This window comes from Labrus bergylta, chromosome 15, assembly GCF_963930695.1.
Source record: "Labrus bergylta chromosome 15, fLabBer1.1, whole genome shotgun sequence".
In the NCBI taxonomy this organism is placed as follows: domain Eukaryota; kingdom Metazoa; phylum Chordata; class Actinopteri; order Labriformes; family Labridae; genus Labrus; species Labrus bergylta.
Genome location: NC_089209.1, coordinates 23925125 through 23944936, shown reverse-complemented (window position 1 = coordinate 23944936; position 19812 = coordinate 23925125). Strand labels below are relative to the sequence as shown.

The following is a 19812-nucleotide window of genomic DNA, read 5'->3' as shown; positions in this document are numbered from 1 at the left end:
CAATCCAACTTTCAAAATTCTAAATATAAAGGATTCGGTGCAATAATTTGAAAAGTAGAGGTAATCATTTAATCCTTTTAGTCCCTTTATAGATGCGCGGTGCACTCAGAGTCTTTCCCCAAGTGCATCGCAGTGATTCCACCTGCTGCCTCTGTATTATATTACCACGTCGTTACAACTCCTCTGACTCCACTTTGAGATTATTAGCCTTTTCTTCCGTCATGAGAAAGGACGGCGGTGAGTTTTAATTTGGCGCGTGGTTCGCTGGAGGATAAAGACTCAGTGAGAGGTGTGAGAAAGTGCATTATTGAGTCTAAGGGCTGTGATTGCCAATTAGCACCTGTCAGCCATGACACTGCCGCCGCCACCACCGCTGCTGTCAACGGAAGGTAATGTTTCATGGCGAGATTTACGCCACCTCAGGCTCAGCTCATCAGGTTCAGTAACACCCGTCTCTTGCTCACCTCAGCTCCCACACTGTCACTTTCAACTGATCCCCCATTGGAGCGCCTGAACACACCATGAAAGTGTCCCTCTGACGTATTGATGTCAAACACACACACACACACACACATGTGAACATACATGTGCGGCTGTGAAAAGTGGGGCACATCCCACATGTGCCGCGGCGGCTCCTCGCTGCGTGCATTAATAAAGCCTCGCCTGTCAAACGCTCGCTGACAGAGAAGTTAGCGTCAGATTGTCGTCTTATGTAAAATGAGAATCAGCGGCTTTTAACTCAAAGAGCAGCTGCGGGGATGCTCAGGCTGCTTCCTTTCATTCACCCAGTGTGTGTGTGTGTGTGTGTGTGTGTGTGTGTGTGTGTGTGTGTGTGTGTGTGTGTGTGTGAATAATGCATGAGCTGCTGTGTGTTTCAGGTGTGAGATGGAGTGTGGAAAGTAACATCTTTCAATGACTCTCTCTTTAATGTGTCACAGATAGATTTACTCCCACTGAGCTTTTCACTGAGCCTTCTTCTCTTTGTCTGACATCCGACAGATTTACTATCTTTATCTGTTTATCTATAAAGTACACGGCCTGTGTTCTCTCACAGCAGATATTCAAGGTAACTAGCCCTGACAATGTCCTCTTTCGCTGTGGGGAAAGGCAAAAATAGTTCTTCTCATGACCAGAAATCTAATAAACATAACGCAGCGTAATGGGACCAAAGGTTTTGTCATCCCTTAAATTCTACTCGCTTATAAAGTCTTGTTTTTAGCCTTTGCTTGAAGAAAAGAATACAAGTGAAGTACTAATACAGAAATGTAAAATTACTCAATAGTGAGTCTTTTTTTCAAGATTTATGTATTTTTACTTTTGGCCTTTTTATTCCTTTATTAGAGATATGACAGTGGATAGAGTCGGAAATCAGGAAGAGAGAGAGAAATGAGATGAAATGCAGGAAAAGAGCCACAGGTCGGATTTAAACCCGGCCCGTCCGCTTAGAGAACTACAGCCTCCGTACATGGGACGCACGCTCTCACTACTACTCTACCAGCGCCCACTTCTGCGTTTAGTTTAGCCAGATATAAATATGGATATATATATTTATATATGATTTGATTGCATGACTCTGAACGTAATGTGATCTGAACCATCTTTTACCTGCCAAGGAGAACAGCTTTTAAACACCTGTACGCATGGAATTAAATAATCCATGGGACTAGTTTGTGTCACATGGATTCCATTTTTGGACTTTCATCTTCACAAGCTGCTGGATATATAGTTACCTTTAGAAAAAAAATCATCAAAGCTGAGCTGATCAAAGGCGACGTGCAGCCAGCAGCCGCTCTTTTAGGTGGAAGATTTCCTTGCATGTTACTTTATGCACACGTTTAAATTGTAAATCAATCAACACACCTGACTTTAGGTGAAACAGCTTTGACGATTATGTTTTGTTTTATTGGCTCCCTAGTATGTCATGAGCCTCAGTGATGATTGATTTATCATGCTACTAGAATCCAAACGGGTTCCTGTGCAGAGCAAAGGGGTCAAAAAACAGCTGTAAAGCAATCTCAGCCTTCTTCAGCAGGCAGCTATAGAGACAATTTAGCTTTAATTCTGTAAACTGTTGTCAGTGATCCAGCTCTCAGAACAGGGAGTCTTGGCCTTAAAGAAACTTTTGACTAATTGCTGTTTACACCCGATGCTCCAAAAAGTTGGACAGGTCACAGAGACATACATGATCGTAAGATAGCTGATAAGTCCAAAGATTGGTGTATACCAGACCATCGCATACCAACTATGAGGGCAGGTCAATCTTTGACATTGCATCACTAATATATCACTGAATATTACTTAAAGTGCTGTAACAACAATTTACAAATGAAATATTTTGTGTTTTTTTATTTTTTTTTAAATCAAATTAAGTTTGAATAATCCTCAAACAAGCATTCCTCTGCCCTGTGTAGCAGGTGCTTCATCTCTCTGAACGTCTAGACGGCCTCGTCATGACGTGTCCAGTCTCTTAGTTTTTTAACACCCCATGTCAGCATTTTGCTTCACGGTCATTGACTAATGCCTGCTGACGCAACCCTGCCCCCCAGAGTCTGAACAGTGTCTTCTCAGATGATGATGATGAGGATGATGATGATGATGATGGTGATGATGGTGGGGGTGATGATGATAGTGGGGGTGGGGTAGGTCGGCTCAGAGAAGCAGCCTGAAGCTCTGCTCGGTTAGCATCACGGTGTGCCTGCGGCCATAGAGAGTTTTGCTCCTGCAGCACCTTTATGAAACAAAGAGGGGGAATGAGGAAGACCTCTGCTGCAGTGAGGGGCGGGTGATGGTGCAGATGAAATGTGAAACAAAGACCACCTCCCCCCCCCCACACACACCACCTCCATCGCTCCTCTCCCGTGGCCTCGCTGCCCTCGGAGTAGCCGGGGCTGGCGCGGTTGAGTGACATCATCTCTATCTAATGTGATTGTGGGCCCACGGAGGAGGAGCAGCCGGCTGCATCAGGGGGGCTTTGTTGGCCATCACATCACGGCAACAAAACAATCCCGCTTTATTCCGAACAGCGCTCTCCTCCGGGCCCACCGGCCGGAGAGAGGGAAGAGAGAAGCTGACGTCGTGTTGGACGCCAGGGGCTTCACACAGTGTTTCTCTGCTTCATATTTCTTCAGAGTGCCAGAACAAAGAAGGATTCATGAGAAGCTGGCTCCGATCTGAGTTCCAGAGAGAGAGCCCTCCACTGGAGAGGAGCAGACATCACCGTCACACAAACAACATATGACCTCCTTATTGAGGAGAAAAGATGGGACTCTTTCCTCACTGCTATGATCTTAACAACTAGTTAGAAATCAATCAATCAGTCATCAAGCAAGCACATGCACTGTATATTAACATGGACAACACATCCCTGTCTCCTTCTGTTGTACAAATGAGAATAAACAGCCAAGTCAAGACGTGTGCCGAAGGGAGCTGGATGGTGGAACCACTGAATTGAGGCCACGCCCCTTCTGCTAACCAAAAACACACAACCTAAAGCTACTAAAGCTATTAAACGTCAAAGATCCGTTAGGTGTGGACAGTCCACTGCAGAACAGATCTGAAGCAGACACTAACGTTTATATTTTTGTGAATTTGTATAATGTTTCCTCTGACCCCTCCTAATCTTCTCTGATAATCCAGTTAAGAATGCTGCGAGGACACACATTTTCCTAATAGAGCCGTCAATCATGACGTTACAGCCAATCTTTTTTATATATCAAAGACTTATTCAAACAAAACTACTGAGAAATATGAACATTTGGACATCACTTGGACTTCACAGTTTGACCCATGTCCCATCTGTTAACATGGAGGAGGCAGGGTTTATGACCTGCGCTGCAGCCAATCAGCAGGGGGAGCTCTAAACATTTTGGCTTCACTATTCCATCAATGCAGTCTGTGGTGCAGCTTTTTATAAACACAGGTTTTTATAAACACACAAACACAAACTCTCTTTGTTAATAAAGTGGAGGTCAGCACCTTTTCGCTTACAATTTCTGGAAATGACAAAACAAGAAATGACTGAGTAAAGGATGCCTTAGACTTGTATTGTTGTTGCCATGGTAAAGAATGAGGTATCAGTAAATCGTGACTCTACTTGAGTGTCCTGTCCAACAGATTACAAGACGATATCTAGAAGCAGACCCTTCCAACTGTACTCTGAAATGTCATTCCTCAATTGCAGCAGAAACCTAATTTGTTACAGTAATTAGATAATTGAATAATTCCTTTGCCTTGAATTAATCACATAACCATTCACAGAGTATTTCTTGTGATTGGCTGTTGTATTGTGCTCTTGTTTGCACATCTGATGTCCAGCGTGGGAAAAGCTCTGATTGGTTCCAGAACGCTGTGAGGGCTCCAGACGGCTCCACACTGATCTAAAGTGCTAACATTTCTGCCCTCTCTTACTTTTACATCCTGGAGGGAAAAGAAAAAAAAAAAGGAGAGATCTGCTACTGTGATTCAGCAGAGCGCTGCTGGTTCACAAACCTCAAACCACCTCCTGTTTGTCAGCTCTTTCCTTCGTCATGAGCCAGGGAACGCTGCACATTCTTCATCTCCAAAGAAAAACAGACAAATGAGCACCCTGTTTTTAAAAAAAAGGAGAGTTTATCCTTCTGTGGTGTCGCTCGGGATTTGCTCTGATTTATTCTAAGATTTCTGAAAGACTAGAGGCTGCAGTGTTCTTTGCACCACAAACTTTTAAAATATTGACTTTGGGTTTGACATTGGACCTGAGCTTGGTACTCCAGGCTGAATGTCCTACATGTGTTTGCCTAACACATTCATTATTATTCATTACTTTACAGCTTTTTATACAACGGATGTGTACATGTCTTTTAAAGGACTTGTGTTTGTACCACATAGAGGATCCTTGTTGATTTTTGCTTTGGCTTTTTCTCTACTGCATGTTATGTAATTTTATGAGATTTTATTCCAGAAATGTAAGAACTTTAGTGCACATTACTCTGGTTGTTCTGAAGTCCAAAGCCAAGGCTCTTCTAATTGTCATGTAACTTAAAGTTGACCTGTAATGCTGATACTTTAGACTCACTGATAGTGTTACAATGCTGGATGTCCAAACTGAACGTGGGCAAAGTTTCAGATCATGAGGTAAACATATGTTGGAGTATTCCCAGGATGAGTCTGCAGAGGGCGATAAACGGCTTCTTCTGCAAATCACGCAATAGTTCCCCCGATATGAAACAAAGAATTTCACAAGACGACTTCAAGCTTCTATGTAAGCTGGTGAAACCTCTTCCATAGGCTATCTTCTCCCAGCACTGCAGAGCAGCCCCTCACTTGGCAGCCCTGCAGCGTTCTGACCACTGCAGGGGGCTTTATAGTACCATTAATGGCAGCCGCCATGCTGGAAATGCTGTCTCAGCCTAACTTTCAGTCAACCTAACGACAGGCTGAGAGCTGGAGCTGAGGCCGGTTTTAAACCTCTTAACAAACCGTTACTTCACACCCACCTGTCAGTCAGGTCAGCTACATGCCTGATTGTGAATAAAGCTGGTCTTTTATAAAAATCAAAACAGATGATTTTTTTCATTTTTCAACACCAGAGGTTGCGGCTTGGTTCTGGTTGCAGAGAGCTGGCCAATCAGAAGAAAGTGGGCACATGAGAAGGGGGGCCTTAAAGAAACAGCAGCTGAAACTAAATGTTGCATGCGGAGGCTGAAATGATGATTTTTACTGACACCAGTATTTGATAAATAAGGAGTGTTTTTAAAGCTGCAAATCATGCAAAGCTACTCTTTAGGTTTCACAGACTGACAATGTGAAAGGTGAACACGAGGAGAAATATAGGATTAAAACAGACACAGGCGGATGTAAAGCACGTCTGGTGGTTTATGAGGTTTTATAAGTGACATCAGTCCTCTGTCTCAGGTCAAACTGTTGATCGGAGCTCAACCTGCACAATACTGGCTAATCGGAGGGGGGGCCTCACTTAGACGGGCCCCACACCGAGAGCTTCCTCAGGACAGCATCACACAAACACAGCCTGTCAGACAGATGGTAGGAGACAGGAGCCGGGGACTTCCTAAAGATGGGGGTTGGGTAGTTAGGAGATGAAAGAGGAGTGATGCGCAGCAGTGGAAGTGCTGGCACTAATACCCAACCCCCCGCCCCCCCCCCCCCCCCCAGGTCCAGCAGGGGGTCTCTCTTTCTCTGCCAGCACAAGGACACATCTCATGATGAAGCTGATGGAGAAGACGCAGGGTCTTTGTCTGTGGGCGGGTGGAGAAGCACCTTGAGCAGCCAGATTGTTGGGCAGCAGCCTGCGGGGAGATCCACATGTTCATCATCTTTGTGTTTGACCCCCACTCATTTTTTTTATCTGAAATGAATACACAGACTTTTATTAATCTGGGCGGAAAAATCTGAATAGAAGAGTCATTAATGAAGAAAAAAGGAGGAGGGCACAAAGCCGAGAAAGTCACATGACACGTGTAGACACACTCAAACAAATTCAATGGTTTAATATCAGTGTGTGTTCAGAAACAAAGCGCTGTCATGTCGTTGAGGTGGGTCATGTCCTCCCCGGTGTCTGGCCTGTAAAGTAAGCTGCAAAGGGGAGAGGATTAGGACATACAGTATCTGACTTAATCCACCTTCAGGGGGAGGTTTACTCACCCACCTCACCCACAGCTCAGCACCACCGGCGTCTGAGCCACTGCTGTCACTGACTGTGACACTTTCCTTTAGAGGCCTACTCTCTGGACATGTTTGAACTGTATGAGGAGCTTCTTTGAATGATTACAGTGATTCTAATGTGCTCTAAACCTAAAATATGTACATTAAGAACCTTTACTGGACTAAGTCTGACTGATAGCAAGAGGCCAAGATTGTCCTGGTTTGTTGTAAAGGACAGACATGCATTCACATTTTTCATGTTTTTAACCTCGCCTGCCGAATCCATGTCAATTAACCTGAATCTAACAAAATTGATGTATTTCACATAAAGTAATTAAGATTGAGTTATTGAATCTGACTAGATACACATGTAGTTACAGCAAATAGTGGATTTACTGTTATGGTAATAAGTAACTAAGTACTAAGTCACCAAGTCATGGGCCGTTCTAGGCAGAGGCCAACAGGGGCCAGTGCCCCTGTAACATTGAGCTTGGTCCCCCTTGTGGCCACCCCTCGTAAAGGAAGAGCACCCCTAATAACACAGTATTTGACTCAACAACCAGACTCACAATCTAGTATTGAATACTGTTGAAACAAATATACATCATGGTATTTAATGTTGTGTGCTATTATTTGGCATAATATATATTTAAAAGCGATCATCTTTGTCTATTTTTCACCTTAATGTTCCCCTCTGACAAAACAACTGGCCCCAGTTTGGCCCCCTCAGTAAAAGTGGTCTAGAACCGCCACTGCACCAAGTGAAGTTTCTGCAAACCGACCATATGTTAGCACAAACTTTTGAAAAAGCAGAGAGCAGGCCTACTCTCAGATTTATGCCATGAGACTCCCTCTATGTACACAGCCTGTAGATGGAGCCACGCCGACTGTTAGGGTGAGGCAGTTTAAGCTTAAATGAGTGTGTGCTTCCGGACGGCTGCATCCAGCTCTGCTGATAAACAGTAAAGCTGCTGGAGGAAAAGTGCTGAGCCTACCAGGGATCTATTTTCAGCTAGTATCAGCAGCTGCTGCCTGCAGGAGTGCATCTTTATGTGTGCCCTGCACCATATGTGATTACTCCACTGTTACTACCAGCACAGCAGCCTAATGAAGGGAAGGGATCGACACAGGAGGGAGGGAGGGAGGGAGGAAAACCAGTGAGGAACAACAAACATATAGGAAGCAGAGGAGGACAGGGAGGATACACAAACTGTTTCCTGGTCATTAGCTCACCGCCGTGACGTTTGAAGCATTTCAGCTATTAGAAGCACTTAGTGTATGAGTTTAAACAAAAAGGGAAATACATCAGTGTGACAGATTGGGGCCATTTTGGGCTAACTCAGCCCTGCGCTTCGTCTGCAGGACAGGCGATACCATTACAGGGCAGGAAATTATGGGCAGCGGCCAATCACAGACCCAAAAGAATCTGCATGACATTTTGAGGAAGTCTGCCAAATATCTGTTCATAAACAGGCTGAGCGTTACTACACCGCCCTCCTCCCTCACCTATTTGCTGCTCTCTTACATCGGCCTTTTCGCCTCTGTAGAAGAGACGGCTAATTTATGCAAATGTGCTCCAGTGAATTCCTGCATGTCATGCATGCTAATGGAGTCGTGGCATGGCATGACAATGGGGAGCTTCCCCGCGCTCTCCGTCTCCATCTGAGGGGACGACTTAACATCAGATGTGCTGAGCAACCTGACATTAACCTCTGAGCGCGCGCACAAACAATACACAGCCTGAGTCACAGAGCTAATGGAGATGAGGCAGCGCCTTACTGTACGCTGTCAGGATGCCATTGTTAGGTAATGCTTCGGTGCTCCAGGAGATGACATGAAGTGTGCAGGCAGAAAGAGGCTGCTGCTGAAGACAAGAGCTCAAGGGCCGAAAGAAATTTGTTTATAAAGACAGCTGGAGCAGATGTGTGAAATAATCAGACAGCTTCTGTTTATACAGAGAAATGCATGACACACTTTGTCATTACTCGGCGCAAAAAAAAAATCTGATCTGAAATGCTGCTTGCATTTTAGGATTACTGTAGAAAAGCCTGAGCTTTTGAAAAATTCCAAATCAAGTTTTTCCAGTGATTTTTCCCTCGTTTTTAGGATCTTATGATTTTTCCTGCAAGCAGCCACTTATTATCTGTCTGATATGTAAAAGTAAAGTCATACATCAAACCATTAAAACCAAATGTCCTGCAGTTAGATCATCAATCGTAGTGAACATCAGGTCTGCTGATCAGTGTCTAGCAGATTTGTTTTTGACATCTGCAACTTGTTACCAAGCAACAGTGGAATTTTTGCACTCTTAATAAGAGAAGTGCAAAAGTTATACAGAGTTCATGTTTCTGCCAGCTCTGGTAAAAAATGATGAACAAAAACAAAAAACAATGGTTTCCTGGAGGGAGGGAGAAGACAGTTTACTTGGAAAAGATGCTGCAAAGATATTTTAAAAAATATGCAAATTGTGTTTGTGATTTAAAAATACAAACAATCTGGTTTGATCCTTTAAATAAGAGCATATTCAGAATGTTATATATATATATATATATATTATGTCCTGATGCCTTCACCCTTTTGTAAGTACTGACCACAACAAGGAGCGCTTACATAATAAAAAACAAATAGCAGAAAACAAGTTAAACAATGAAGGCAGCAGTAGAAACCTCAGGGTTTTCTGTTGGATTTAAAAAGAGTGATGTAGAAAAAATCATCTTCTTAAATAAGAATCTATATCGCTTACTGTTATATTGTCAAACACTGAGAAAACAATCTGAGCCTGTTAGTCACTAAATCAACAACTTTCAGGAGATGTCATGTGATTATTATCTTGCCATAATAATTATGTTGCAGCCTGAAGAAACTAAACAAAGGAATTACAGCATTGTAAAGATCATCACACAAGCAGAATGATTTCATGGATAAAAGACGAGGATGCATTCAGTTATTTAGAGAGCTCATGATTCAGATTCTATATTGCAGTACAGAAGTGTGTGTGTGTGTGTGTGTGTGTGTGTGTGTGTGTGTGTGTGTGTGTGTGTGTGTGTGTGTGTGTGTGTGTGTGTGTGTGTGTGTGTGTGTGCATGTGTGTGCGTGTGTGTGCATGTGTGTGTGTGTGTGCATGTGTGTGTGTATTCCTGAGCAGTGCTGCTGCAGTCGAGTTGGAGATGTGCTGCGCTCATCAGTAGAGCGGATAGTCCAGTCAAAGCCTCTACCCTCCCCCAATCCGTCACAATCACACACACACACACACACACACACACACACACACACACACACACAGTACACACACACACAGTACACACACACTCACACGCGCACACACACACACACACACACACACACACACACACACACACACACACACACACACACACACACACACACACACACAGTACACACACACACAGTACACACACACTCACACGCACACACACGCACACCCCTCGCCCACTTACACTCTAACACACACACCATCCCCCCTCACAGATATGGAGTCAGCAGCTTCCTCTTAACAATGACTGATATTCCTGCTGCTGCTGGACTGTCTGTTAGCTGGAGCTCGCTACAAGGTGCTGCAGACCAGGTGCATTCTGGGAGCTTTTGGATGTACATGAATAACATAAAAAAAAAACATGGAGACCCCTATACTTGGGATAAGAAATATTTTAAAAAAATACCATGTTTTTATGTTTAAATGGATCCTGTCACACCTTAACACACTGTCTGCAAACAGATGTGTTTTGAGGTCATAACACATCTGTATGTGCTAATACCATGTTTTACCTAAATAAACATCTGCAGTCATATCAAATAAACAAAGCAATTCAGCAGATGTGTCAATGAAATCAATATAAAGAATAAAGATTGAAGCCATTAACAACGAGCAGCAAATGAATCTCTTATATTCACTGTAACAAATCTTTAAATAGTTCATTCAGTGTGGTCACCCCGTCATCAGGAAGGTAACAGCAGCACATCGTGACTTAAAGCCCATCAGGGAAACACTACCAGCTGAAAGAATGTAGAAGAGATTTGACAGCTGTTTCTGTCACTTCACAGAGACACAGATTCAGTGGAAATAAAGAACACGTTTTATTTATAGCTTTTAAAGAGAGAGAGACGGATGATAGAGGTTGATTATGAGCAGGAGAGAACAATGAAGAAGAGGAACAACACAGTAAATGTATGGCGCTTTACAGCTATATTCACACATGCAACAAAATTCATGAAAAATTTGACGACATATAGGAAGAGTTGCAAGTGGGAATGCAAATTGTTAAATTTTCACTCCAAGCTTCTTCCTGTCAGCCCACAAGTTAAATTTATTTATGTGTGGATCAGCCGATGAATGAATGCAGCAGGACATATTGAGAAAAATATCACAAGGCAACGAACTGTCTCTATAGTGTCTGACTCTGTTTCTTCATCCGCCATCTTGGATATCTGCAGCATCTGTTGTATGTCATGTCCTGCCTCCTGAGATTGCTGATGCTGAAGAAGCACAGCAAGGTGCAGCAGATCAGAGCGGCCTTTACCGATATCGCATCAGTTGTAAAAACTTTTCTCATAATCCTGAGATAATGACCTGGTTAACAAAGACAAAGAGAGCAGATTCTTTTCCAAAAGTGAACTTAAGATGCTTCATTACATTTCAAAAGAGATAGATATTCATAAATGAATTAGTCATTAGTGAAACAAAACTGTCTGACAGTAAATGACATCCCATTGGTTGATCGCTGCCAGTCAAGTGCTTGACTTGTTCCTGCACAGCCAGTCAGAGCTACAGTATGACCCTCCTCTCTGTTGTGATCGTATTTCTTGCAAACAGATGTCACAAACAGAGCGGAGCGATTCACCTTCAGCTTTTTTTAAAATGTCACCAAAAAGAAATTAGATCCTCAGCAACGGATCCGCTTAGAGGGATGTCACCTGATTGGCTGCTGTTTATTGCAGCCATGCGTCTGTGTTGCTGCCATAATCAATAAGTCAAAATCTGCTGTAAAACAAATCAGCTCTCCCCTTTAGTCAGGAGTGTGGATGTTTAGATTATACCTTTAACATTTCATATCTAATCACCTTCACATTTTGCACTGCTCTCCATTAAGTTCCTCAACATAAACACATGGGCCCCAAGCCATGTGTATGATATTAACGTTAATGCATGCTCCAGCTAGTGGTAGATAGAATCATCTGCCCACAAATTAAAACCAGATCCACTTTACTTGAGTTGTTCGGACACACTTCCCGATCATTAAATTTAGCTGAGGGTCAAGTTCATGTTTTAAAATCTAAAGCTCATCATATCTGTTTTTTCTAATCTCTCCCGTCTGTATTTTGGGATCATGTTCCATGTAAATTGGCACAAACATATCTTTCATTGTGTGTTGTTGACATTCCAGCCCTCCAGCATGCATTATCTCTCATTTTAAACAGAATATTTGGAAAGCAAGAACAAGGGAAAAGTCCAAGTATTGGCTCTTCTTAGCATGTGTGTAAAATGCAGTAAGTGATGCACATGTTTATCTTCTAAAACATCCACAGAGCCGGATGATTAAACACATTCTTGGACTCACTCAGATGACCTCAGGCTATTTTTCACTGACATATTTGTGTTTCCTCATGCATGCTGCTACATTGTTTTTCCAAGCGGACAAGTCCACAGAGCAAAATTTCTGCGGTCTATGAAACTTGATTACTGCAGAGGGGAAAATCCTGTTTTACAAGTTGGGGTGTCTGGCAGGGGCCGCTGGACCTTCTGGAAGCTGATGCACAGCGGATACCTTCTAGTTATTCATCTTCTCTTGTTTTGTTTTTTTTTTTCCAACAAAGGCAGCGAAACAATCAGTAAACAGACGGCTCATTAAAACACATTGTGCTGCTCATCCCTTACATCGGCGAGCCTCTGTTAAGTCTTGTAAGAAACACTTTACATCACTCAGCCTCTGAAAAGACGCTTTGTTGAGCAAACAATGCATCCCAGATTCACAGTGAACCCATTGTAATTGTGTTTGCGAGCGCACCTTTATACTCTGCATGGTTTGATTGCTTTCCCCCCGAGCGCCCAACAGTAATTTGTTTGTCACCGGAGAATAAACCGGGATAAAGCTGCGGGGATTGTGTGCCTGAGTAAAGTGATGAACGCAACCTAGTGTGAACCTCACGCTGATCTCCCAACAGCGCAGCATTAAAGCGGCTCCTCAGGCTCCTTTCTCTCGTCTGTGTGCTCGGTGACAACAGTAGCAGAGGGCGGCCTGGACTTCTGCAGGCTCAGGAGTTTACCTAATTATCAGGCATTAAGTCTAAATGGAAGGCTTCCCTCTATCATCCCTCGCCACATGGCCACAACAGGGATAAGCCGCGGTCTTACAAACCATTAGGCTTTGCAGGGCACTTGACCTGACGATGCAGGGCACTGACACAGAAAGTGAGGCTGCGGGGCCGTGTCCTGATCCCAACACTTACAGTATACACAGAGCGTCCAGACTCATTGTGAAGGCAAATCAGGTAACCATGCACGTTTCTTAGGGGAAGGGGTCGGGTATGAAAAGAGCCGGGTACAAAGTTCCAGCCAAGAGACAAAATCCAACATAAATGTCTTGATTACTCTTTCTTTTATTAAAGTTCCTGATTAGTTTCATCCTTTGATGTCTGCGATCGGTCCTCTGCTGCCTACGTTGTCTTTTTTTCTATTGTCATGTCCTTTTTTTTTTTGTATTTTCAAATACCTTGAATCCCTGGATCTGTGCAATGTAAAGGCCCCTCAGTTATACAGTTATGCCATTGTGTTTTAGCTATTATGATTTAAAGACCAATCATAGCAGACGGCCTGGGTTCGGCTTCTTTCCAGCATATTTTTCTCCACTATCTCTCTCCCTGTTGTCCTACTCTGTCCACTGTCCAATCTAAATCAAAAGGCAGAAGCCCAAAAATGAATCTTTACTTCCTTAGTCAAAAGAATGAAATGGGGATGCCGGTAGCCTAGTGGTTATGATACAAGCCCCATGTACAGAAATCGCAGCAGTCATGGGTTTGAATCCGACCTTGGCCCTTTGCTGCATGTCATCCCCCACTCTGTCCTCCCAAAGTTTCCTGTCTCTCTTAAACTGTTCAATAAAGGCCAAAAATGATCATTAAAAAAAAATGAATCTTAACTTCATGAGTGTTACATCTCTTCAAAATGAACTTATTAGCTGATACTCAGCTCAACAACAATCTTTGATTGGGGTCATTTAGCCCTTCATGAATGAATTAAAGGTTTCATTTAAACATAGACTTCTGCTGCAGACAGGGAACACTTGTGCTTAGACATCTTACCTAAAGTCAATAAGCTAAAGCAGTGACAGGAGTGGGCGTATGCAACCCAATGGTAAGACCACAGAGCAGACAGTGGTGGACTGCTGGAATGTCCCACAGGTTGTTATTATGAACATGCGGCAGGACACACAACCTGCCAAAATCCCCAGTACAAACCCACCAGTTCTTATTTACTGCTGTGTCCAACGTTCAGTGCTGACCGATAGAAAGATTAAGCGGTACTTTACAGTGTTTGTTTATGATGGTCTGAGCTGTCCGGTTGTCTCACCACACTCCAAGTGCTCTGAACAATGCCTGTGCTGATGGTAATGCTGGCAATTTCCCTGTTTTTTCGCAGGTCACTGCCAGGGGATTCGCTCCATTGTTGCAGTTTGCCTACACTGCTAAGCTGTTACTCAGCAGAGAAAACATCCAGGAGGTCATCCGCTGTGCCAAATTCCTGCGCATGCACAACCTCGAGGACTCATGCTTTCGCTTCCTGGAGGCCCAGCTGCGCAGCGAGGAGGACGGCCTGCTGCTCTGCCGGAAGGTGGCGGCGGAGGCCAACAACTCGGAGGACGAGAGCATGCAGTCGGAGGAAAAGCCCACCTCCCCCAGGGTGCGGCGGTGTGCTGACGCCCTCTCCTCCTTCCGACACCCAGACGACGATCGGCTAGCGATGTCCAGTCAGCTGATGGACGGCAGGTTGGACTTTGATCGACACGGAGCGTCAGACCTGCCACGATGCCCCAAGTACAGGAAATACCAGTGGGCTTGCAACAAGCACAATAATGACACCTCCTCACACACCAGTACCTCAGGTTTTCCAAGCACATTAAAGGAGAGCGGCGTCGGTGGCACAGTGCAGAGTCCGGGCAGGCTGCCTCTGGCACAGATCAAAGTGGAACCGCAGGCCGAGGAAGAGGCAATCTCATTGTGCCTGTCGGGAGACGAGCAGGACGGCAGGGATAAGGACAGTGTGATAGCCATGGAGATGGATCACCCCATATCTGTGGAGAGAACCAAGAGAACCAAGTCCCCGTCCTGCCTCAGAGCCTTCTTCAAGAAAGGGGCGGACCTCCCCGGTCTGCCCAACACTTCACAGCAGCTATTCGCCAACAGACTCGTCAGCCCCCAGGACAAAGGAAACTCTCAGGGAGATCATAAAAAAGACTTCAGGCCTTTCTCTGGGGAGCTGAGTCTGTCTGTTACATCCCCAAAGGACGGGGACGGTTTCCCTGTAGGGTTGTCCCTCAAGTCCGCTTCCTGCGACGGGGTCTGCAAACAGGAAGTCGAGCTTGACCGCCGTAGTGTCATATTTTCCTCAGGGGCCTGCAACCGTCTGGGAACCCCAGCGCATTCCTACCCTGGTGGGAACTCCTTGGAGATGGATCCCGCTGAGCACATGCCAAAGGGCGTGTGGGCTGGAGCCAGCCAATCCCTCCCCACCTCCCAAACCTACTCTCCGGGCGCCACCTCCTCGGAGCCCCCGACTCTGTGCCGCCCGCGACCCAACACCAGCTGCCCAGTGCCAATCAAAGTGTGCCCGCGCTCGCCGCCTTGCGAGACGCGCACCCGGACTTCCAGCTCCTGCTCCTCGTACTCCTATGCCGAGGACGGCAGCGGAGGCTCCCCCTGCAGCCTGCCCCAGTTCGAGTTCTCCTCCTCGCCGTGCTCCAACGTGGCCCGCTGCCTCAATGTGGACCAGCAGGAGCAGAGCATGGGAGGGGACGCCCTTTTCAACCAGGTGCGACCCAAGATCAAATGTGAGCAGTCCTACGGCACCAACTCCAGCGATGAGTCGGGCTCCTTCTCAGAGGGAGACAGCGAGTCCTGCCACATTCAGGAGCAGGGGCCAGAGGTGAGTGTAAAACATCGTCTCCCCCGTGTTACACAATATGTAGCCCTCACACTCTACTCCTCCATGGCTAATTATATCGCCGTGGCCTGCTCTCCAGGTCTGCATTAGCAGTCATTAAATCATCATGTAATTGAAGCGGGAGTGTTCAGCACAAGATTTACAGCACCACCAAAGGGCACAGATGTGCTTTGATATTATTAATCTGCTTTATGCACCGCTGGAGATCTGTGTAATGAGTTTGAATATGAGAACCCCAAATGCACTGGGACAGTTTAAATGCAGGAGGCTGTGATGCTGTTTTTTAAGATGGGAACTTGTTGTGTAGCGTATCCAGAAAAGGCACTGGAAGGGTCAGGAGTCCCTCAGGGTAGAGCTGACCCCTGACGTGATTCCTCTGGCTCGATCTGTCCATCCACCTGAGCAGCTCATTGTATCCCCGTAGAAACTCTCACATCCACGACCAGCGTGTAAATATGCTAATCTCAGTGTAGCTCAGCAGAACCCTGACATTTCTGATCTATCGACAATTAGCTGTGATGCCTGTCCGCAGTAGAGGTGTGCGGTGCATCACAAAGGGATTACAAGCGATATATTACAGCCGCAGTGTGCGGCAACCGTAAAGTTTTGACAGCTCGGCGGTTGCAGTGAGTTCAACATACATGAGTGGGCGAGAGCTTCAGCACAGCTCAACACTGCTGACAAGGATGAATAGCCAATCCTCTAATCACCCTCCCCTAATCCACCAGGGCAGACGTCCTCCGAGCTACAGACTAGACAACTGGTGGTGTTGTTGTTGTTGTTGTTGTTGTTTACCACGGAAAGATCAGTCAGGGACCTTCTAATTCACACAGATGGAGCACAGTTCAGGTGTAATAATATCGCAGTGAGCTGATTCTCCACCTGAGGGAGAGTGAAAGACAATAAATCTCTTCACAGGAAGCAGCTCTGCTTCTGTGCAGCGCTGATGTTTGCTTACTGGTATGATTAAATGTTCCGTCTGTAACTCGGCTTTTCACCATGGGGTCACCACCAGGTGAGGACTTTTCACCTCAAAGCCCTCCTTTGAACGAGACTAGAGGTTCTATTAGCAGATGTAGAAATCACCCACTTTTTTATTTTAACCTAACACATCCATCACCTAATCTGCATAAGAAGCAAATAAAATCTAAATATCTAAAAACATTTTTACTGGTCATGTAAATCACTTAATCAGCATTTATTTTCTTACTCGCGTAAATGTGCAACGTATATATCTGTAACTCAATCAACCACTGACATCTATTCAAACACAACGACAGATATCTGTTATGATGTTGTGTGTCTATTAGTCAAAGTTGAAATGTCTTTTTGTTTTTGTGTTTTTAAATTGCAAATCAATTTAATGATACATCAAATTGATGCAAATGGTGATTTTTTTTATATAAACATCATCAGCTATTTCAATTGTTAAGAAAGAGTTAGTTACGACCAAGCAATCTGATTGGACAAGAGGCATTACATGAGTGACGGTATAGAAGAACAACATCAAAGGGACTTTTAACAATATGTAGGCCTCCACCTCAGCCAGAAGCTCTGATTTATTTTAATTCACATTTACAATCTGACAGAGATTTATTTATTAATGACCTCAAACCTCAGAATCAGGCAACAGAGTCTAATGTCACTGGTTTCAGGGTAATATTTATTACTTCTAACATACAAGTAGAGGATCATAATACTAAGAAGCTGCTCTGTGGTAACCATCAGAGTAGCTGAGTGCAGGACAGTGTTTGGGTTGCCTAGCAACAGTCTACTTTCAGTTAAATTGTGAAACTATAGTTGAGGGGAAGTTGTTAGTTTTAATTTTTACTAATATTTTCAGCTCTCAACTGAAGGTTGATAATTACCCAAATTCCTGCATATTGTTGCTTTTAGTGTTAAATAAATATTGTCAATTTGTTGTGATAAAAATGTAGCCTTTAAAAACTCATCTTTTGAACTATATTTGAACTTGGCATCACCCCTTTTCAGCTTGTGAAAATTCAATCGTAGACATCCATAATTGGTGTATGTTTTATTTTAATTAATCTGCAAAACATTAAAATAGATTGTTCGGGACCAAAAATGACATTTGTTTCATGACAAAATTTCCAAATCTTTAAATCTCTACTCGCCGGTCCTACTCGTTAAATGTTAAAAGGGCTTGCCATGTTTACAGATATCATACCTAATTATGAAATCAACTATTTAAAATGTTTTAATGATATGTTGTTCAGTAAAATGAATGCTCTGAGGATTAGCCTACATATTAAAAAAGCTTGTCTAAGGAAATAAAGTTTGGTAAGCTTGGAAAGAGAGCTCTATTGTATTGCTCTGGATTGAATTAGAAATGTTTTTTTATAAAAAAAATAATAAAGCAGTCACTGATGGGTTTTCAACATGACTCTAGTGTCGGATGTTTTCCTGAGACGTTGACACCATATGTTGGCTGTCGTCAAGCTTTAACGTTTGACCTTTTTGACTCTGGCTCCTGTTTTCCTCCGGCCCACCTGCACTCTTATGATGTTTCATTCAGCTGTGTTTTGCTCAAGGTTCAGGGAGAATCCTTTCTTTCCGGGTGTTGGAGAGATGGTGGTGGTGGGGGGATGCTCTCAGTGCACAGCGGGAGCTGAAAAAGGAAGATGGAGGAGAGAGAAAGTGGTGCGTTGCCATGGTGACCATATTCACAGAGCGCGCCGGTGTTGGAGAGACATGACAGGAATGTGCTTTTTCAGTGTAAAGAATTGGGAGCAGAGCTGCAGATGAAGAGGCTCAGCAGTAATGTGTAATTATTACCTTCACAATGTGGCACACAACGCCGTCAGATTTACGAGCCGTTCAGTGTGGATTGATTTACAGTGCTGAGCCATCCGCCTCCAAAAAATAATGTGGAGATGATTCAGTTCCCTATGTCGTCTCTTTGTGTGAGTATGACTGTGTTAGTATGAATGTGTGTGCCGTTATAGGCTCTACATTACTCTGCACAGTATCCCTCATCAAATCTCTCTCAGCCAGCTTTTCCTCTCACTATCACAGGCAGCGGAGAGGATCCTTTAACAGTTAATGTCTCCCATGCTGCCCGGTCTGCAGTTTGAAACACCGACTATGCAGATCACATAAATAAAAAAGCCAGGATAATCAAGGTGGCCCATTTCCAATTGCAAAGGGAGTTGTCTTCAACTTTATCTACAACATTTCCGAGTACAAAAACAGAAAAAAAATCCTTTGCTGCACTGCTGAAGGTTTGACTTACTTCCCCAGATAAAAACTTGATTTTCAACATTTCATAGTGTTTTATGACATTCAAACTTAACTCTTGATATCTTACATTTATTTATATTTCACCTTCACGTCTCTTGCCTCTCTGCCAATGACAGCAAGGATTGGCTCCAGTCACTTGTGACCCTGAATTGGATCAGCTGTAAAGATAATAGACTGATGGATGGATGACTGTTCCCACTTTTATTCAGGGGAAATTCAAATTGAAGCTTATTGAAACCCAACTATCAATGCTTCACGTAATTACTTTTTTTTTTTTTTACTTTTTTGTTCATCTTTTGTTACTTTATTGGGCTGTTATTCTTTGCATCTAACCCTTGAATATTTAATATTTTACTTATATATGATGCTGGTGGGGATGGGATCAGCAGGTTAACTACTCAACACTTCATAAGTCACCTTGGTCTTGGGCAGAGTTAAGTGGTGATGAATGCTGGCTGTAGGGGCCACCTGTGTATGCTATGCTATTATGTGGTATGGTTTTGTATGGTATGATATGGTTTGGTATGGTTTGGTATGGTATGGTATGGTATGGTATGGCAAATATGGTATAGTATGGTTTGGTATGGTATGGTATGGTATGGTATGGTATGGTATGGTATGGTATGGTTTGGTATGGTATGGTATGGCAAATATGGTATTGGTATGGTATGGTATGGTATGGCAAATATGGTATGGTTTGGTATGGTATGGTATGGCAAATATGGTATGGTATTGGT

At 43.9% G+C, this 19812-nt stretch overlaps 1 protein-coding gene across 4 annotated transcripts in view; it reads left to right on the top strand.

Annotated features, from left to right (window-relative positions):
* The window catches only part of bach2b (BTB and CNC homology 1, basic leucine zipper transcription factor 2b), a 103314-nt gene that overhangs the window by 67962 nt on the left and 15540 nt on the right, over positions 1–19812 (top strand). For all 4 annotated transcript variants that reach the window (XM_029280923.2, XM_020652623.3, XM_065963446.1 and 1 more), the window contains one exon: positions 14294–15796. In XM_029280923.2, coding sequence (XP_029136756.1) covers positions 14294–15796 — 1503 coding nt within the window. The remainder of the gene's footprint in view (positions 1–14293; positions 15797–19812) is intronic.